Below are 20,379 nucleotides of genomic sequence, written 5' to 3'. Positions count from 1 at the left end.
TGATTCCATTGGTCACAGGCCTGGTCTCTCAGGGGTTATGTCGAACACCTGGACCCAAAAATCACAAGGGTTGCAGGTCACAAGGCGTGTGGTCTCACAGCAGAACTCATCTCCGTATAGCCGAGAAAAGAGAAAATTACCCCTAGGGGCTTTGTGCTGCAGCAAAAAATGAAAACGTACCATAAAATAAAAAATTATAAATTTATTAAATATATAGTTCAAAAGGCCCCAAACAGTGGGGACTCAAGATATGAGCTTATGACAACATAGGTTATACATAGCGAATAAAAACAGAGAATAGAACAAATACAGACATAACATAACAGTACTGTGGAGTATACAAAATACTATGGGCGAAAAAACACCCCTACGCGTTTCGACCTTTTGAAAGTAACAGTCTTCTTCAGGGAGTATTGGTTAGACGCTGCCATAGGTTCTATAAAAAGAATACATACAAAAAGATACATGCAAATGAGTGGAACATCATAACAACAGAACATGAAGAGGCCCGCCACCCACAGCCATATAAGTAGATGGCGGGATGCGGGTGTTCCTCCTGTAAATATGAACTGATGTGAAAGGTACCATTGCCACTCACCCAGGGGCGTCCACTCGAAGGCGTAGATCCGGACCAGATGAACCAATACCGCACCATCAAACTTCTCACGGGGGTATCGGAGGGGTGAAACAAGGGGGAGAGGGGCTCCCCTGGGTCAGTGTGGAAAAAGACTCCGAATTCCAATTCACCAACAGGAGAGGTACCGCCCGGGCCCACGAGAGGTCAACGGATAGCGCGCCGAAGGGTCGCGCCCCGAGGCGGGCCGGGGGGGGAAGGGGAAAAGGAGGGGGGGGGACCGCCACCAAAGGGGGGGCGGAGGGGGAGAACGGGGGCCGGGCGGGGAAGGAGTACAGGGGGGAGGGGGAGAGGGGAGGCCCCCAACAAAGCCGGGGATGGCAGATGGAAGCCAAAAGGGGGTAGGGGCGAGCACCCGTAACCGGCTGGGTCAGGGGGGGGCCCAGCACCACCGTACGAAGCCGGGATGGGTAGGTTGGGGTGCGGTTAAGCACTCCCCTCCTTAAATTGCGATGAAGACCCTGTAAGAAAATACACTGTGTATTTTCTTACAGGGTCTTCATCGCAATTTAAGGAGGGGAGTGCTTAACCGCACCCCAACCTACCCATCCCGGCTTCGTACGGTGGTGCTGGGCCCCCCCCTGACCCAGCCGGTTACGGGTGCTCGCCCCTACCCCCTTTTGGCTTCCATCTGCCATCCCCGGCTTTGTTGGGGGCCTCCCCTCTCCCCCTCCCCCTGTACCCCTTCCCTGCCCGGCCCCGTTCTCCCCCTCCGCCCCCCCTTTGGTGGCGGTCCCCCCCCCTCCTTTTCCCCTTCCCCCCCCCGGCCCGCCTCGGGGCGCGACCCTTCGGCGCGCTATCCGTTGACCTCTCGTGGGCCCGGGCGGTACCTCTCCTGTTGGTGAATTGGAATTCGGAGTCTTTTTCCACACTGACCCAGGGGAGCCCCTCTCCCCCTTGTTTCACCCCTCCGATACCCCCGTGAGAAGTTTGATGGTGCGGTATTGGTTCATCTGGTCCGGATCTACGCCTTCGAGTGGACGCCCCTGGGTGAGTGGCAATGGTACCTTTCACATCAGTTCATATTTACAGGAGGAACACCCGCATCCCGCCATCTACTTATATGGCTGTGGGTGGCGGGCCTCTTCATGTTCTGTTGTTATGATGTTCCACTCATTTGCATGTATCTTTTTGTATGTATTCTTTTTATAGAACCTATGGCAGCGTCTAACCAATACTCCCTGAAGAAGACCGTTACTTTCAAAAGGTCGAAACGCGTAGGGGTGTTTTTTCGCCCATAGTATTTTGTATACTCCACAGTACTGTTATGTTATGTCTGTATTTGTTCTATTCTCTGTTTTTATTCGCTATGTATAACCTATGTTGTCATAAGCTCATATCTTGAGTCCCCACTGTTTGGGGCCTTTTGAACTATATATTTAATAAATTTATAATTTTTTATTTTATGGTACGTTTTCATTTTTTGCTGCAGCACAAAGCCCCTAGGGGTAATTTTCTCTTTTCTCAAGACATATCAGGGGTGTGCAGCACTCTTTTTTCATGGGTCCATATACCCTTCCTTTGCTAAAACATCTCCGTATAGCCAGGTCAGCCAACCCACCTTCACCAGGCCACCACCTGAGGTTCTGCTACATTAGGTATGCTATGCCTAAAGCTAACTTTCCTATTTTAGATGACTTCTTTATATAAAGATACGCTTTACATTCCCATGTTAGAAACTTCAGATGGAAGCTGCTGTTCTCTGACTCATGGGCTTCATTTTATTTCTAGTTAGTTAGTTAGTGTAAGGTGCAGGAATTTAGAGGATGGCCAAATCATTTAAGTGGTCATGCCCACAGTATTATTATATATCATATTGTGATTTAAATAAGATAGGAGACCTTCATTTAATTTGTTTTACTGGTACAGCAAACATTGGGAATTTGAGGGTGTATGGTCAGATTTAGTTTCTTTTAGATACAGTGACATATCCATGCACATCAGTGGTTTTCTAGAATAGAGAATAAAGTTTTTAGTATAGCACAAAAAACTGCTGGAAACAACATGCTATCAGGGCCGGCCTTTAGGGTGTGCGAGCTGTGCGGCCGCAAAAAGGCACCATGGGCAACAGGGGCGCCGTGCGGCCATCACAGCTCGCGAAATGTGAGTCGCAGTCAGTTACTCACATGCAAATTGCCGCCAGCCTGCCATCCCGTTCCGCCCGCTCCACTGAGCCGGCAAATTGCCACCAGTGTTGCCAACCGTCCGTGAATCGGGGTGTCCGTAAAAAGATGGCCGCAAGCCGACCATGCAACTGCGCATGCGCCGTTCCGAAGCCGGCCCAGGCTCGGGAAAGCTCATATGCGCCCGGCCGGGCGGCGCATGCGCATGCTTAGTATGCTGTGTCCTCCTCCTGTGCCCCTTTCACCTCTCCACAGGTCAGAGCTGCCCTGATGGTGGACAGAGGAGGAGGCCACTGTAAGGGGACACCATCGTATCCGCAGCCTCTGTCTGGATGTTGGGGCATTTTGGTGGGCGTGATTTTTTTTGGGGGGGGGGCAGCATACGGGGGCCGGCCCTGCATGCCTATTATGCTACATCAAGATGGTCTTGTGATGTTACCGGCAGATTGAAGGAGGAGAGACAAAACCACACGTATTAAACCTTGAAATGTCAAACATTTTCACTTGCATTAGGATTTAGTAAGTGAATGTCATTTATGGGAATATTTAAAAAAAAATCTTGAATAAACTGAAGCCCAATAATATCCTCCTTTGCTGATAATTAATCATTGATAATTATATCACAATTTTTTTTTTTAAACTACTATTTAAAAAAGCAACATACAGCCCCAATCTCTAAAATACAGAGCAGCCAGCATATGATCTGGTAGGGGGTCTCCAAACTACGGCCCTCCAGTTGCTCAGAAACTACAATTCCCATCATGCCTAGTCATGTCTGTGAATGTCAGAGTTTTACAATGCCTCATGGGACGTGTAGTTCCGCAACAGCTGGAGGGCCGTAGTTTGGAGATCCTATGACAGAAGAATTAGGAGCTCGTAAGCTACTAACAATGCTTATCCCGGTCTTCAGAATGGGAAAGGGTTTTGGTAGAGCAGTTTTAGGGGGTAAATTTGTACTTCTTGGTGCTTATACCCAGAAGGATTTGGCTCAGCTGTGTTTGGGACACAGAATAAGGGCTTTGTCTTTTTGTTTGAACTTAGTTTAAACATTATGTTAGGTTAGAGTTACACACGGGCCAGAATCTCGCCTGGAAAAAAACTTTGTTTTTCCTGACGAGATTCTTGGTAAGAATCTCTTGCCGGCCGAGTGTACACACCACCATTCTTTTGAATGGCAAGAACGCGGTGACGTCATCGAGTACGACGAGCATGCGCTCGTCACATTCAATGCCGTCACCGCCATCTTGCTTCACCCTACCTATTCCTTGGAAGCTACCGCACATGCGTCAAAGTCATTTCGAGCATTCGCGGGTTTCCACGGCGACAGGTAAGTATACAGACGCTCTGGTTTCTCGGCAGGAAAACACTGCCGAGAATCACGATGAGAAAATAGAGTGCAGGTTCTCTATTTTTCTCATCGAGATTATGGGCAGTTTTCTTGCCGAGAAACCTCAAAGCCTCGCACAGTACACACGCACGGTTTACTCGGCTCTGCCAGCAGTTTTCTTGCTGGTTCTTGCCGAGAAAACGTGTGTACGAGGCTTAAGGGATCAGAGGTCACCTTTAGTGAAGTTGTCTTTTATTTAAGCGTCCCATCCCCCCATGTGCAGTCCACCTAGCAAAATACTTATCTTCCGCTCTGTTCTTGTTATCTTTGCTGTTTCAAACAAGATGTCCTTACCAGGTGGTCCTCTTCCTACTGTGCATATATGCCATGGCCCTATATGCCATATGAGTAGAGCCATAGCGGACCTGAAGCAGCAGCTGAAATAGAAGAAGTAGCTGTTGGAAATATTGTGGCTGGTTTACCACGAGTCCCATTTGATCTATACAGTATATGTTTTGGGCTTTTCATCTGTGTGGAGCCATATCCTGAATTGCCATTGGGGATATTATGGCTGTATCACAGAAGCGTGCAATTGATCTCTGTCTCTTAATCTGGTAAGTGTGTAAACACTGGTGTCATTCACTTACAGAGCACTTATTCAGATTGATTCACAGTTCGATATTGTTAATGTTGGGACTTTTTGCGCTCTATCTCACATACAGTAGACTTTTATTAATCAATGATTGTTTTTATTTTTAAAGAGGAACTGCAGTCTGCTCACAAAATTTGTAATAAAAGCATATTTGCCATTCTGAAGCTTCCCTCCAACCACTTCGCATATTATGTTATATATACTGTGATTCTGTACTTGCCAAATATGCTGTAGAAATCTCCCTCCACTAAGTCTGGCTGCAACCATTTTAACTGCTGCCTGTTCACTTCCTGGATTTACACCATTGGTGGCTGGTGCTCAACATTTTTGGGGGGGCGCAAACGAAAAAGAAAAAAATTGCAGCCTCACTGTGCCCATCAAATGCAGCCACTACAACATCAATTGTCACCACTGTGCCATGCCATCAAATGCAGTCACTATGCCATCAATTCGCACCACTGTGCCATGCCATCAAACGCAGTCACTGTGCCATGCCATCAAACGCAGCCACTGTGCCATCAATTGTCACCACTGTGCCATGCCATCAAACGTAGCCACTGTGCCATCAATTGTCACCACTGTGCCATGCCATCAAACGCAGCCACTGTGCCATCAATTATCACCACTGTGCCATGCCATCAAATGCAGTCACTATGCCATCAATTCGCACCACTGTGCCATGCCATCAAACACAGTCACTGTGCCATTCCATCAAACGCAGCCACTGTGCCATCAATTGTCACCACTGTGCAATGCCATCAAACGCAGCCACTGTGCCCCTCAATTGTTGCCACTGTGCCAATTGTCACCACTGTGCCCTTTAATTGTAGCCACTGTGCCCATTGTTGCCACTGTGCATGTCACTGTGCCCTTTAATTGTTGCCACTGTGCCCATTGTCACCACTGTGCCCATTGATGCCACTGTGCCCTTTGTCGCCTCTGTGCCCATTGTCGCCCCTGTGCCCTGTAAAATGCACTTACCTTTCTCCTTCCACATCCCTCGATGTCCTCTCCCGCCTTGGTGACGCTTCAGCCAATCAGGTTACTGATAACCAGAATCGGTGAACCTGATTGGCTGAGACGGCCGTCAGTCTTATCCAAGGAACGCACCCCCCGTACATTCCGAGGATAAGCTTCCGGGAGACGAGGGCTGCCGTTATTCAGGTGGTCGCCGCTCAAGTTCCCGCCATCTGAATTAGACCAGCGGCAGCTGGCAACAATAACATACATTCATGCAATGCATGAATGTATGTTATTTCAGTGGCGGTTCGGAGCCACCAGAGGGGGCGGCGCTCCAGCGCCCTCTATGGACGGACCGCCACTGATTTACACAGACACACATAGGCACACCTCCAGCTCTGCAGCCCTGCAGCTCTCATTGGCCCTCTTATGACTCACCCCCTCCCTTCCTGGCAAACTCTCATAAGAGTGAGAGAGAGAGAGAGAGAGAGAGCTGTGCATGATGTCATAAGCCTAGGCTAATGATCAGGCAATAAACAGGAAGTGGGCCGTATAAGGTATTTACTGGCATAACAAAAAAAAAAATTACTATTCAAAGTTAAAACAACAAGTGCAGAAGATTTAATAGATGGAAAGTTGAAAAAATTACTGAAGGGCCACTTAAATAATATTCATATTTTTGCACAAATTTTATTATTAATACATTGTTGTATCTACATTAGTAGGAATAACAAACAAAACCCCCAATAAATCCCAGCTCAACTCACCAGCCGGCCTGCAACCAACCAAATTTTCCCTTCAGGGGTTTAGTTAGCACACATTTGCAAAAACATGTGTAAGCTTCAGAGACTCTCCTTGGCACCCCAGTATTATCTGCAGTCCTAACTCTATTCCCAGGTGGAACACCGTTTTAAAGTGACTGCACACCTAATTAGTGAGAAGTAGGTTTACTTAGGCCTGGTTCACACTCTATGGGCCAGATTCACAAAAGAGATACGATGGCGTATCTCCTGATACGCCGTCGTATCTCTGAGATCCGTCCGTCGTAACTATGCGCCTGATTCATAGAATCAGGTTACGCATAGATCTCCCAAAGATGCGACAGGTGTATTTGACTTACACCGTCGGATCTTAGGCTGCAATTCTAGGTCGGTCGCTAGGTGGCGATTCTATTGCGGTCGGCGTAGAATATGCAAATGACTAGTTACGCCGATTCACGAACATACGCTTTGCCCGTCACAGTAAATTTACATTGTTTCCGTAGAGATACGCGGCGTAAAACTAAACCTGCCCTCTAGGTGGTCTAGCCAATGTTAAGTATGGCCGTCGTTCCCGCGTCGAAATTTGAAATTTCACGTCGTTTGCGTAAGTCGTCCGTGAATGGCGCTGGACGCCATTTACGTTAACGTCGACACCAATGACGTTCTTGCGCAATGCACGTCGGGAAATTTTAGGGACGGAGCATGCGCAGTACGTTCGGCGCGGGAACGCTCCTAATTTAAATGGTCCCCGCCCCATTTGAATTAGGCGGGCTTGCGCCAGGCGGATTTACGTTACACCGCCTCAAGTTTACAGGCAAGTGCTTTGTGAATCAAGCACTTGCGCTGAAAACTTGCGGCGGTGTAACGTAAATGTAATACGTTACGCCGCCGCAGAGTAAGCCGATTCTACGTGAATCTGGCCCTATAGTTTTTAGTAAGGTCAGACCTGACCACAGACCTGCACCAAGAAAGATAGCAGTAATGCACAGATATTGGGTGACAGAGCCTGCATGTGTTTAAATCAAATATGGCTGCCAAATGTACATATGCGATTGCAAACTTGATATACTTAGTTTTTTAAAACATGAACACTTACCTACTTGGACTATTTATAATAAAAAAGGTCAACTTCACATCTATGGCTCTTACCAACTATAATGATTTTCGTGATAAAGCCATGATAGCCATGATAGCCATGATAGCCATGATAGCCATGTGATAAAGAGAACAGTGTAAATCTGTGTCTAAGTGACGTGTGGTTTCTCTGCGGTAAAGCAGTGAAAAAAATACTGACACGTGCCCCTCACTACTGCATCCTGTTGTGTTTGAGTTGCTAGGTAACCCAGTCATTTACGCTGGAAACTTTCTTGGTTTCACAATTGCGATATGGGAATGTATATTCATATATGGTAATCTGAACAGTAAAAAATACATAAAAGTAAAATCAGTCATATTAGATCATTTAATTTTCATAAAGGCCAAACCACTGGTTTTCCCGTCACATCTGAAATACCCTATCAGTCTGCAGCAAAATAGACATAGATGATTTTTCCGTTTCACACAATGTTTTATTATAAATTTCCAAATGGTTCGATTTTTAAAAGCAGAACTCAGGACAGGCAACTAAACAGTAGCTACAGGAGTGATTTTTTAAATTGATCGTGAAAAACGGTCGTGTGTAGGCTCCAGAGAATTCTCGATGAGAAAAATGCCCGAATTTATTTTGGAACACGTGAAAAACGGTCGTGTGTACGCTTTAACGAGTGGGGGAAAAAACACACATGCTCAGACGCAAGTTATGAGACAGGGAAATTAGCAAAAGCAGGCCAAAGGGTGGCGCCATTCGCATGGAACTTCCCCTTTATAGTGCCGTCGTACGTGTTGTACATCACCGCGCTTTGTTAGAGCATTTTTTTCATGAACGTGTGTATGCAAGGCAGGCTTAAGAGGAATCACCAAAAAAATATGTCAAGAAAAACGTTGTTTTTTAATGACATGAATTACGGGCGTTTGTACGCGGCATAAGGGGCCTCGGGTCCCCGCCTGTAATGGGCTATTGCTTCATCTGAGTGACTGTTGGATAATTCACAGTGTTCCAGCTGGGTTCTGTAAGCAAATGAGTGCTGGAGGAAGAAGAGGAGCTGTATATAGAGACTGTATATAGGAAGAGTTGTCCCTGAATTGGGCATCCCAAAATCTCCCATCCCTATCCAAGTTATTAACTCTCAATAAAACAAAAACAACAAATTTATGGGCTGTTCTCTGACTCTGGAGTGCCTGTGAAGATTCTGTGATCCCAGATACTTGCAGCTCCATAGGGGGTGTGCTATATCTGTAATAGCAGAGGACTCTTTTCCATACCTCCCAACTTTTTGAGATGGGTGTAGCGCCCTGCTTCCAAATGACTGGGCGCTATGTTAAATTTAGTGCGCGTCTGAGCCAATAATGTGGCTCAGACTGTATGATTTATTCTAAATTAGCCTCTGTCCTGTCAGTGGCTGTGCCTGATAGCATTTTCCCACTGTTGCCTGTAGTTGGCGATACCCCCACAGGCCAGTGTTGGAACACGGGCAAGCCATAGGTCATTGAGTATATTTCCTCTGGAACAGCCCAGTGGGAGTGGTGCCCCACTGTGCATGCCGGGAAGGGTAACTTAAGGGGCAGATGCCATATTTTGAAATCCTTCGCCTCGTGGCCCTCCTGGCACGAGGTATGTGTTGCGTGACTTCCAGCCCCGGGACTACGTTGGCCCGAGGCTGCATCTCTACTAATAGGCCCAGTTATGCTGACTGGGGCCTACAAATCAAGAGGGATCCCAAGCTGTCCATCTAAGTGAAGGAAGCTACACTTAATGAAGGAAACCAGGGGAGGACCTGCCCTGGAGGATACCAAACAGAAGGCTTATGTCTCGGGATAGGCCTGGTGACCTTATTAAGGAGGGATCCACAACTAAAGTTGTCCTACAGTTCTCCGGGTTGGCTCAAAGGCTCTTTAACTGTACGGCTGGAAGTTCGGGTATTACATCCTGTGGCAGAAGATTCCGGACTGTTCAATTTGTTCTCAATCAGTCTGTGGCAGAGACTGTTATCGAACTGTTTTGTGTATCATTCCGGCTGCTAGGCCAGGTGAGAGGGGTCTATCCGGGTGAGCAATACCCACTCAGGAGTGGAGTGGTGAATGACTTTGGAGTTTAGGGGTTTTCCCAAGTGATCTGTACCGTGTACCTGAACCTTCCCTTTCCCCTTCATCCTTCTACCTTCTTCACAAGTTTTGAGCAAAAGAATAAAACCTGACAGCTAGAGGTTTTACATCTTGTGTGGATTTCTTTAAGACTTTCTTCCCCTAGACGGCGAATGTTGAGGTAACTTGCAGGCCCAAAACTAACCAGCAGCTCCTACCGGGGTAGTGTTACATGGGAATGAGGGAAATCTATCAGCAAAAGTATGCAGGCATAGGACATACCCCTTGCCACGCCCCCTTAAAAGGAGAATTGTACAAAAAAACAAGATTGGTTAAATCCACAAGTGCTTTTTTTTTACCATTACTATTCCTTTATATTGGTTTTTGGAATTTACAAATGCAGCAATTTAGAAATCAGAGGAAAGGTTTAGTGCCGGAAAACACTTTTTTGATAGATAAAAGTATATTTTATATACATCTATATAGATCACAACAAAATGAGGGACAAATGAGGAGAAAAGAGGGACAGAGGGACATTGCTCCAAATCAGGGACAGTCCCTCGAAATCAGGGACAGTTGGGAGCTATGTCAATATAAATTCCTGGATGCTCATGCAGCTATTGTGGACAACAATGGGTTACCAGTCTAGTAAAGATGATCCGGGATTGCAGTTGTAACACCAGGCTCAGGAGCGGTAGAGTTACGGGAAAAGGTAATCGGATACAGCAGACATGCCAGTGATACAGATGGCACCTGCAGTTTCTTGTGAAGACATGGCTGGGTCACAGGAACCAGAAATCTGAATGGGTCATCTTGATCTCCCTAGGAATTATATTATGATTTATTCATGTATACTTGTGAGAACAAAGCATTCATATTTTGATGTTCTATAAATCAGACTCAGGATTTCCAGCACACCACAGACCACATTGTTCTACTTATGTAGAAGAATCGTAAAATGTGCTCAGACGTGGCAGATTCCTTATAAACGCCCCCTGCTGGATATATACATATACTGTATACTGATTTTCACTAAAGAGCAGAAGATATAGTGTGTATATACAGTATATATAAACACATGTGTGTGTGGTGTGTGTAATCTACTGGTACATCCTAATACAGAGTCAAGGGCCTAACAATACCACATCATTACAAATACTGCAGCTGCTGACTCTTAAAATAAGGACACTTACTTGTCCAGGGCGCCCGCGATGTCCTCACCTGAAGCCAACCCGTCCCTCGGCTCCTGGGTGCAGGCGCCGGCATCTTCAGTAAGGGAATCAGGAAGTGAAGCCTTGCGGCTTCACAGCCTGCTTCCCTACTGCGCGTGCACGAGTCGCACTGTGTGTCCTCACTGGTCCCTTCTGTCCTCTGGGACCTGTGTATCTTACAGAAGACAGCAGGGGGGGGGGGGGGGGGCGGACAAGTGGTCCGGACATGACGTTAATTGCTGCAGATTCTGCGGCGATCTATCGCTGGAAGTGGGAGCAAATACCTGTATTAGGGAGGAACCGGATAAGCGGAAGTTCCATTTTTTGGTGGAACTCCGCTTTAATATACAGGATTTATCTAGCGCCAACAATTTGCACAGCGCTTTACAACATAAGGGCAGGCAGTACAATTAGAGTACAATTTTATTTTCCCTGAGGGCACCCGTGCATGCTCGTACCCGAGTCCCACTGTTGCGTCCATTGACACAGACAGCAGGACTCGGCCCCACCCCCCACGTCTCTGGATTTGATTGACAGCAGTGGGACCCAATGGCTCCTGCTGCTATCAATCTGTCCAATGATGAGAGAGACAGCAGCTAAAGCCGCTTGGCTTGTACCCATCGCTGGAACAGATCAGGCGCAGGTAAGTAAAAGGGGGCTCTGGGGTGCAGCTGCAGCAAAAAAGGTTTTTCACCTTAATGCATACAATGCATTAAGGTGAAAAACCTTGAGATTTACACTCCCTTTATGGCCTTGTTTACATGGACATACTGTAGCATACTCCTGTGTAAGGGCCGCATATGCCCGTACTGGCATGTACAAGTGTTCCATGCATCAATGTGCAGGCAGTCCCAATTATTTCAAATGGGATGCAATGGCTGCATGGACACAACTGCTGCTCCCAATCTGACAGCTTTGTGGGAAGCTGGCACCAATAGCAAATAGTGTGTTTTTGGGGCCACGCACCTGCATTCTGGGCAAACATGGCCCTTGCACTGGCATACGTTATGGTACTCCCATATGAAAGAAACTTAAAAGGAGAGGCAAGAAATACAAAAAAATAGCTGTGAGTGGATGAATTGATGGAGAAAGTTAGGGTCCTTTCACACGTGCGGACCGTTTTTTAGATCAGTTTTTTTATCATCAGTTGATCAGTTTTTTATCATCAGTTGATCCGTTTTTCATCCGTTTTACATCTGTTTTTCATCAGTTGTCATCCGTTTTTTATCCATTTTCATCCGTTTTTTCATCCGTTTCTTTTTTTTTTTTTTAGAACTTTATTTTTATTACATATTTTGATGAAAAACGGATGTTAGCGGATCGGATGTTAAACGGATCGTCCGCTAACATCCGTTTTTCGTCCGTTCCGTTTTTTTGACGGAAGAAAAATAGGGTTTTCTTCCGTTCAAAAAAACGGAGCTTAACGGAGACGGATGTTAACGGACGTTAGCGGATGCTCATCCGCTAACGTACGCTATCCCATTGGAAAGCATTGCAGTCCGTAAACGGACGTATGAAAAAACGTGTGAAAGGACCCTTAGACCCCATTCACACCTAAGCGACAAAACGCCCGACGCGGGACGCTTCTGTCGCTAGAGGGGAGAATTCCCATTGCTGTCTATGGAGATGGTTCACATCTCATAGACGCGCAACGCCTGTCGCCTGAAAAAAAGTCCGGACCCTTTTTTTCACGCGACAGGCGCGTTTTCCCATAGACAGCAATGGGAATACTTTAGAAAAAAAAAAATGAAACATTTGTAATCGCGGCAAATCTGCCGCTACACGCGTACGCGGCTGTCGCTTAGGTGTGAATGCAGCCTTAAAGTTCAGTATGTATGTAGGGGTGGGTTAAGCTTCCCTGAGGAGATAAGTTATCAAGGATTGCCTAAGGACAGACAGAGTACCGGATAGCTGGAGAGATTGGGAAGGGAGTTCCAGAGGATGGGAGGGGCTCTGGAAAAGTCGTGCAGGTGAACATGGGAGGAGGGGATGAGGGAGCTAATAATTCCTGAGCAAAGATGAATTTGTCCATCTGGATAGAAAGATGAATGCAGGGGTAATACTGCAATCTCTGTTAACCATAATAAATATATTGGGGATTTTTTCCCTCCTATAATCTAAAAACATACTGCTAAGGTAATTGACTTATTTCCAATATGACCTCATTACTGTATATGCATCTGTGTATGACTGTACTAGAGGGGGTGATTCATTACCAGCTCCCGACTGATGTGGATTGTTCAGTACTCATAAGCCTAATACACACGGGCTGAATGTCGGGGAGGACAGGAGTGTTCTGGGAGGGGGCATCCCCCTCTCAGAACACAATAGCACAGCAGGGGAGGTCGCTGTACTAACATTGGGTTGTTAGTATAGCGGCTCTGAGCTGTCAGGTTGTTTTTGTTTTGTTTAATCCAGCGTAAAAAAGTTAGTAGTGTGTATGAGGCTTTAGTAAGGTGCAGAGTATAAAATGTCAGTGCTCTATAATTGAATACAGTGATGGGATTTGAATTCATCATTTGCTTACTCATTCCATTTGTGTTTCTTTTGGTTGCAGGTTGGCCGTTATAGAGGATCTGTAAAGGATTACCCTGACTTTGATGCCGGCCAAGATGCTGAAACCCTCTATAAAGCCATGAAGGGATTTGGTGAGTGACAAATAATAATGTAATGTCAAAAAATAATAAAAACTCAACATAATGGTACTATAATGAGAACAATGATCATTTTCTCACTATAAGTTCTAATGTAATTTTCTTTATCTATAAGTGGCTATTCAATGACAATTTTGAAGTCTAAGGTTGCATCTATCCATAAGTGGGTAAGGTAAAAAACTAGAGGAGTACAGCCCTCACATTTTTATAAATATTTAAATTAGGGTTGTCCCGATACCGATACTAGTATCGGTATCGGGACCGATACCAAGCATTTGCCCGAGTACTTGTACTCGGGCAAATGCTCCCGATGCTTCATCCGATACTTGTATTGTCGGTACAATCGGTGATCAGTGCATGGGGAAGTTACAAGCACCGATCACCGCTGATTTTAAAGCAAGCCGCCGTGTATCCTTTGTATGCCCCCGTGTATCCCGCCGTGTTTCTCTCCCCTTCCGTGCTCCTCCTCCACCCCCTGAAAATGTCAGGATGGAGAGCGGGGTAGGAGCCGGTAAATCCGGTTTCATGTGACTCTTTAGTGTTTCAAGGTCTCAGGTGTGACTGGGGAGCAGTGTGTTAAATTTGGTGTTATTGCTCTCACTCTCTCATACTGGTCACTGGATGTTCAATATGGCACATCGGTCTCTAAAATCCACCAACTCTGTGATGTCATCATGGAGGAGTGGAAGAGGACTCCAGTGGCAACCTGTGAAGCTCAGGTGAACTCCGTGCCCAAGAGGGTTAAGGCAGTGCTGGAAAATAATGGTGGCCACACAAAATATTGACACTTTGGGCCCAATTTGGACATTTTCACTTAGGGGTGTACTCACTTTTGTTGCCAGCGGTTTAGACATTAATGGCTGTGTGTTGAGTTATATTGAGGGGACAGCAAATTTACTAATTTACATTGTAGCAAAGTGTCATTTCTTCAGTGTTGTCACATGAAAAGATATAATAAAATATTTACAAAAACATGTCTATAATATAGATCAGATATATAGATATATAGATCAGAATATACTGTACATTTAAAAGCAGCCTTGCTCAACAAATCAGATTCAGATTTGACTTTGAGGCCTCATGCACACTGGACGTTAAAATAACGTTATAAAAACGCCAGTAGCTTTGGAGTGAGTTTTTCAACTTTTTTCAACGTATTTTCGATAGCGTTTTTTAGCGTTTTTCCGCGTTAGCGTTTTTTGTTGTTGAAGAAAATAATATTTTTTTTAATGGATCACAATCGCTAAACGCTGGTGAGTGAAGTTTTTGAGCGTTTATCAGCGTTTATCGACGTTTATCAGTGTTAGAGCGTTTTTACAGCTGAAAAATGTCTCTCAAAACCCACTAGTTTTTTTTTACTGCTCAAAAACGCCACTGCCCAAAACTGCTGATAACAGCATGGACACATAGGATAACATGATGGAGAATTTATTGACTATAAAAAAAAAAAAACGTCTTCAGCCAAAAACAGCTGCTGTAAAAACGTCCAAAAATGAGAGATAGATTTTCTGTGCATTAGAAACCGATCTTTCTGTGCCCAGCCACAGCCTCAGCTGATGCCAGGTCACATTCCACTGCTTGTATTTGTCAAAATAAATATCACAATGTATTACTGAATACAGAGCTGCATTAAAGTGTTAGTTCACCTTTATAGAAAAAACGTAAAAGTGAACTAACACCAGGCACAATCTGAAAGAAAGATGTATCTTGAATCTGATTGCTTGCTGTGGGCACTTCTATTTTACAAATGAATTGACTTACTGACCTATTGACTGTATGGACAAGAACTGCAGCAGCTGTAATAATACACAGTAAAATACCGGGTGAGAGTAAAACAAAGGCAGCTTTGTGTTCTGTGGTCTCTGAGTAGACCTCTACATGCATTTAAAGCTAACATGAGTAGCTTAGGTCTGTGTAAGAAAATACATCTGTTTTGTGTTACGTTAACTTTCAGTTCACAATAGCAATCCCTTATGCCGCGTTCACACGATCATTTTTCGGGTTGTAAAAAAATACGTTTTTAAAAAATGTCATTTAAAACGATCGTGTGTGGGCTTTAGAGCATTTTTCGGGTTCTGAAAAACGGCCCAATTTTTTTTCGAACATGCTCTATTTTTTCACAACGTTTTAAACGATGTTGTTTTTCAGGTTGTAAAAAATGATCGTGTGTGGGCTTTAACGACGTGAAAAACCCGTGCATGCTCTGAAGCAAGTTATGAGACGGGAGTGCTCGTTCTGGTATGCCAGGAAAGGCGGTGGAGTTTTTAGTTGATTTGAGAGAGTCTTTATTCCTGTGTCTTGATCTGTCTTCTTGCAGGCAGTGATAAAAAAGCAATATTGGATCTCATAACCTCCAGGAGTAACCAGCAACGTATCCAAATCATTCAGGCCTACAAATCTCTCTATGGCAAGGTAACTGTGGAAAAAAAACCATACTGCAAATGTACAAAATGAATGTAGGGCCCTCTCTTCTACAGCAATGCTTGCCGATGTATTTGTTAGACCATTCCTTCAAGTACTGTATGCAATTAGGAGCAAATAGGGATGAAGGTAAAAGTGTAATTGCAGAACGGTTATTCACATGATTATATAACATATTTTATTATTATTATGACATATTTTATTATTAACATGTTTTTTTACACATATATTTCTCTAAATCTCCTCACAAAATGCATCTTTCCCATTTTCAAAAAGCAATGGGGGAAAGCAATTCTTTATAAATATCGAGTGAACTAGTGTGCACACCTTACAGCTACTGTAAGTGCCTACTTGCTTCCTCGGAAAGCCTAGGATTCCCAAATTCTGGGCCACCCTTTTATGCAAGTATGAACCATATGCTCTGTATGCTTGCCTGACCATTTCTGTTGGCTGCCAAATGTGATGGGTGGCCTAGCTGTCCAATAGAATGGCTCTAGGGGTTCCTGGATTGCAAGCAGGTTCACTCATTTAATTTTAAATTAAAATTTTTACATACCTTTGCGCAGGTAGGGAATATCATAGTTACTCCCCTATTTACTTTAACCGCTTGCCTACCAGCCGCCGCAGTTATACAGCGGCAGGTCGGTTCTGCTGGGCGAGATCACGTAGATCTACGTCATCTCGCCGAGCAGCCCCCCGCTCGCCCCTGACGCGCGTGCCCGGCGGGCGCGATCACCGCCGGCACCCGTGATCGCTCGTTACAGAGCGAGAACCGGGAGCTGTGTGTTTCCTGTCAGGGGGAGAAATGCCTGATTGTCTGTTCATACAATGTATGAACAGCGATCAGTAATTTCCCCATGTCAGTCCACCCCCCCCTTCAGTTAGAACACACCCAGGGAACATACTTAATCCCTTCCTCGCCCCCTAGTGTTAACCCCTTCCCTGCCAGTGGCATTTTTATAGTAATTAATGCATTTTTATAGCACTGATCGCTATAAAAATGCCAATGGTCCCAAAAATGTGTCAAAAGTGTCCGCCATAATGTCGCAGTACTGATAAAAATAGCTGATCGTCGCCATTACTAGTAAAAAAAAAATATTAATAAAAATGCCATAAAACTATCCCCTATTTTTTAAACGCTATAACTTTTGCGCAAACCAATCAATAAAAGCTTATTGCAATTTTTTTTACAAAAAATATGTAGAAGAAAACGTATCGGCCTAAACTGAGGGAAAAAAAATGTTTTTTTATATCTTTTTGGGGGGATATTTATTATAGCAAAAAGTAAAAAATATAATTTTTTTTCAAAATTGTCGCTCTATTTTTGTTTATAGTGCAAAAACTAAAAACGGCAGAGGTGATCAAATACCACCAAAAGAAAGCTCTATTTGTGGGAAAAAAAGGACGCCAAATTTTGTTTGGGAGCCACGTCGCACGACCGCGCAATTGTCAGTTAAAGCGACGCAGTGCCGATTTACAAAAAGTGGCCTGATCTTTGACCAGCAATATGGTCCGGGGCTTAAGTGGTTAATATACACATATCACTAATGCTAACAAATGAAACAAACTAATAAGAGTGCAGCAGGCTACTGTGAGGCGCCCCTGTACTGCATAGAGCAGTGCTTCTCAAACGTTTTTGTCTTGCGGCGCACCAAAAAGGTCTAAAAATGTTCACGACACACCTGAAAAGATTTAACCATTTTTTGTGGTGAAGAACTTATTTATAGTTACATTTAAATTTAATGTGAAGGAAGTGCCTGCTTTCGAGAGCAAATCAGATTGAAGCGAGGCTCCAAAGTCAACAAACGGAACAGACAAATGGAACGGTCTCTATTATTATAATATAATTAGAATGATTGAGTTCCCCCGAGATCTCATTACGAAAACAACCAATGAATGACAGACTGACAGAGATTGCATTTTTATATATGTTACTTTTTTAACTTTTGCAAAATTGATTTACCCATTACATTTTTCGCTATGTTCAAGGTTTCAGAACGCTAGCAATTTTTAAATATTTTTGAAAACTCCCATGGCACACCTGCAAATTTTAGTGTGCCACGGCACACAGTTTGAGAATCACTGGCATATTATTATACAGGATTTATATAGCGCCAACAGTTTGCACAGCGCTTTACAACATCAGGGAAGACAATACAGTTATAATACTATTCACTACAGGAGGGATCTGAGGGCCCTGCTCGTTAGAGCTTACAATCTAGAAGGGAGGGTCAAGTGAGACAAAGGGTAGTAGCTGTGGAGGATGATCAGATGGACAAAATTAAAATATAGTTGTTAGGTGTGGGTAGGATAGGCTTCTCTGAAGAGGAGGGTTTTCAGGGACCATCTAAAAGCTAATAGAGAAGGAGATAGATAGACAGGTTGGGGTAAGGAGTTCCATAGGCTTGGAGAGGCTCTGGAAAAGTCCTGGAGACGAGCATGGGAGGAGGTGATGAGAGAGCTAGAGAGCAGGAGATCTTGAGAAGAACGAAGAAAACGATTAGGTTGGTATTTAGAGACTAGGTCAGTGATGTAGCTGGGGACAGAGTTGTGGATGGTTTTGTAGGTAGTTGTTAGTATTTTGAATTTAATTTAATAAAGAGGAGCAGCAGAGACAGAGCGGTTGGTAAGGTGGATGAGTCTGGCAACAGCATTCACGATGGACTTAAAGGGGGATAGAATCTGCAGAGATAAGCCAATGAGGAGGGAGTTGCAGTAGTCGAGGCAAGAGATGACCAGGGAGTAAATTAAGAGCTCTGTTGTGTCATTGGTTAGAAAGGGGTGTGTTTTGAAAATGTTGCGGAGGTTGAGGTGGCAAGATTTGGACAGTGATTGGACGTGGGGCTTGAAGGAGAGTTCAGAGTCCAGGACTGTAACGGTCACCACCGTTTACGACCTTCCATCCCATCCAAGACCGCTTATCGACACTCCAACCAACAGGACCCGATCCATAAGAATTCCCCCCAGACATGAGACACACAGCTCTGTGCTTCTGGTTTCAAATGTAATCCTCAACTTTAATGGTTTCTTTCAGTCTTATATACAGTACAAGGCATTAAAGGAACAATCAACTCCCCACCCACACACTAAGGCTAATTACTAACCATTCTAGACAGGTCGGCGCCGGCCTATAATTATCATGTCTAATCACTGCACATTCCTTCATTAACAGCATAACAAACAAAACCCCATCACACACTGAGTTCCCTAGGCAGACGTTCCGTCTCCGCATACAGCTTGACACCTATTTACACCTCTGAGCATCACTAGGCTTTAGACAGTGTTATCACACATAAACAGTATTTAGCATGCATAATTAGAGTTCTGGGAGCAGACCTGGATTAACACCTGTCCGTTACAACACCTTTACACAAGGACAATGAATGTCTTGCAGGCCCTGACTCAATTAGCATGTCACTAGTCAGGGCTAATCATAGAAATAAGTCATAGAATATTCTTTGCAGGCATTAAGGAATATACTGTAAATCACTGTCCACGCCAAACCAATCCAACATGTGAACCCCATCTCCTGGCTCAATCTGTGCCCAAAAGTGACTCCTGTTACAAGGACTACTCCTTGGACCTTGGCATGTGGGGATGAGCTGATAGTTGTGCCTTCAAGTGTGACAGAAAGATCAGTGGAAGAGACACCTGGGGGAGGAAAAATTATAAGTTCCGTTTTGGATAGATTGAGTTTGAGGAAGTGGTGTGACATCCAAGCTAGAGGTATGCATTGCAGGAATTCTTGAGTGCTGGCTAAGAATATGACAGTTACATACCACAGGCATCTAGGTTCCGGCTGCTCTCAGGACGCAGTTACATTTTTATTGTAGTCTGGCCCGAGCTTCTCCTACAGTCTTCTTCTACATCTCTTCTACTCACCTCTTCTACATCCATTGAGATATTGGCTGTGCTGCCTAATTAGCTCAGCACAGCTGCCTGTCAATATCCTATCAGGTCGGCTGATGGCTCAGCACTCTCATTTAATTAAGATTCAGGGTTCTTTGGTCCAGAAACCTCTGTAAAGCATTGCTGAATGTATTAATGTAAAGATGAATAAAATTAATTAAACATTTAACTTTTGCCATGTTTATCTGATGTGTATTTATGTCATTAGGACCTCATTGATGACTTGAAATATGAGCTCACTGGTAAATTTGAGAGGCTTGTCGTAGGATTGATGAGACCCCCAGCATATTTTGATGCCAAGGAGATTAAAGATGCCATTAATGTAAGTATTTTATTATAAAGGAGCATATTTTAGGCAGAGTGCTCCAAATTACTAGAAGACTCATTCTGCATGAAAGATAATACTTTACCTGCATCATTGTGAGAACGGTCGTTTTTTGGGAGGAAATAAAACGAAGTTTTTAAAAACGTCATTTAAAATGATCGTGTGTGGGCTTCACATCGTTTTTTGTCTTCTAAAAAACGTCCAAATTTTTTTTCGAACATG

The 20,379-nt window shown here is 44.4% G+C and overlaps 1 protein-coding gene across 2 annotated transcripts in view; it reads left to right on the top strand.

Moving 5' to 3' along the window:
* ANXA6 (annexin A6) overlaps window positions 1-20,379 on the top strand; it is a 133,565-nt gene that overhangs the window by 35,198 nt on the left and 77,988 nt on the right. For both annotated transcript variants that reach the window (XM_040345051.1, XM_040345050.1), the window contains exons 3-5: window positions 13,406-13,496; window positions 15,820-15,914; window positions 20,041-20,154. In XM_040345051.1, coding sequence (XP_040200985.1) covers window positions 13,406-13,496; window positions 15,820-15,914; window positions 20,041-20,154 — 300 coding nt within the window. The remainder of the gene's footprint in view (window positions 1-13,405; window positions 13,497-15,819; window positions 15,915-20,040; window positions 20,155-20,379) is intronic.

This window comes from Rana temporaria, chromosome 3 (genome assembly GCF_905171775.1).
Source record: "Rana temporaria chromosome 3, aRanTem1.1, whole genome shotgun sequence".
NCBI lineage: Eukaryota > Metazoa > Chordata > Amphibia > Anura > Ranidae > Rana > Rana temporaria.
This window is presented reverse-complemented; position numbering and strand designations above follow the sequence as displayed.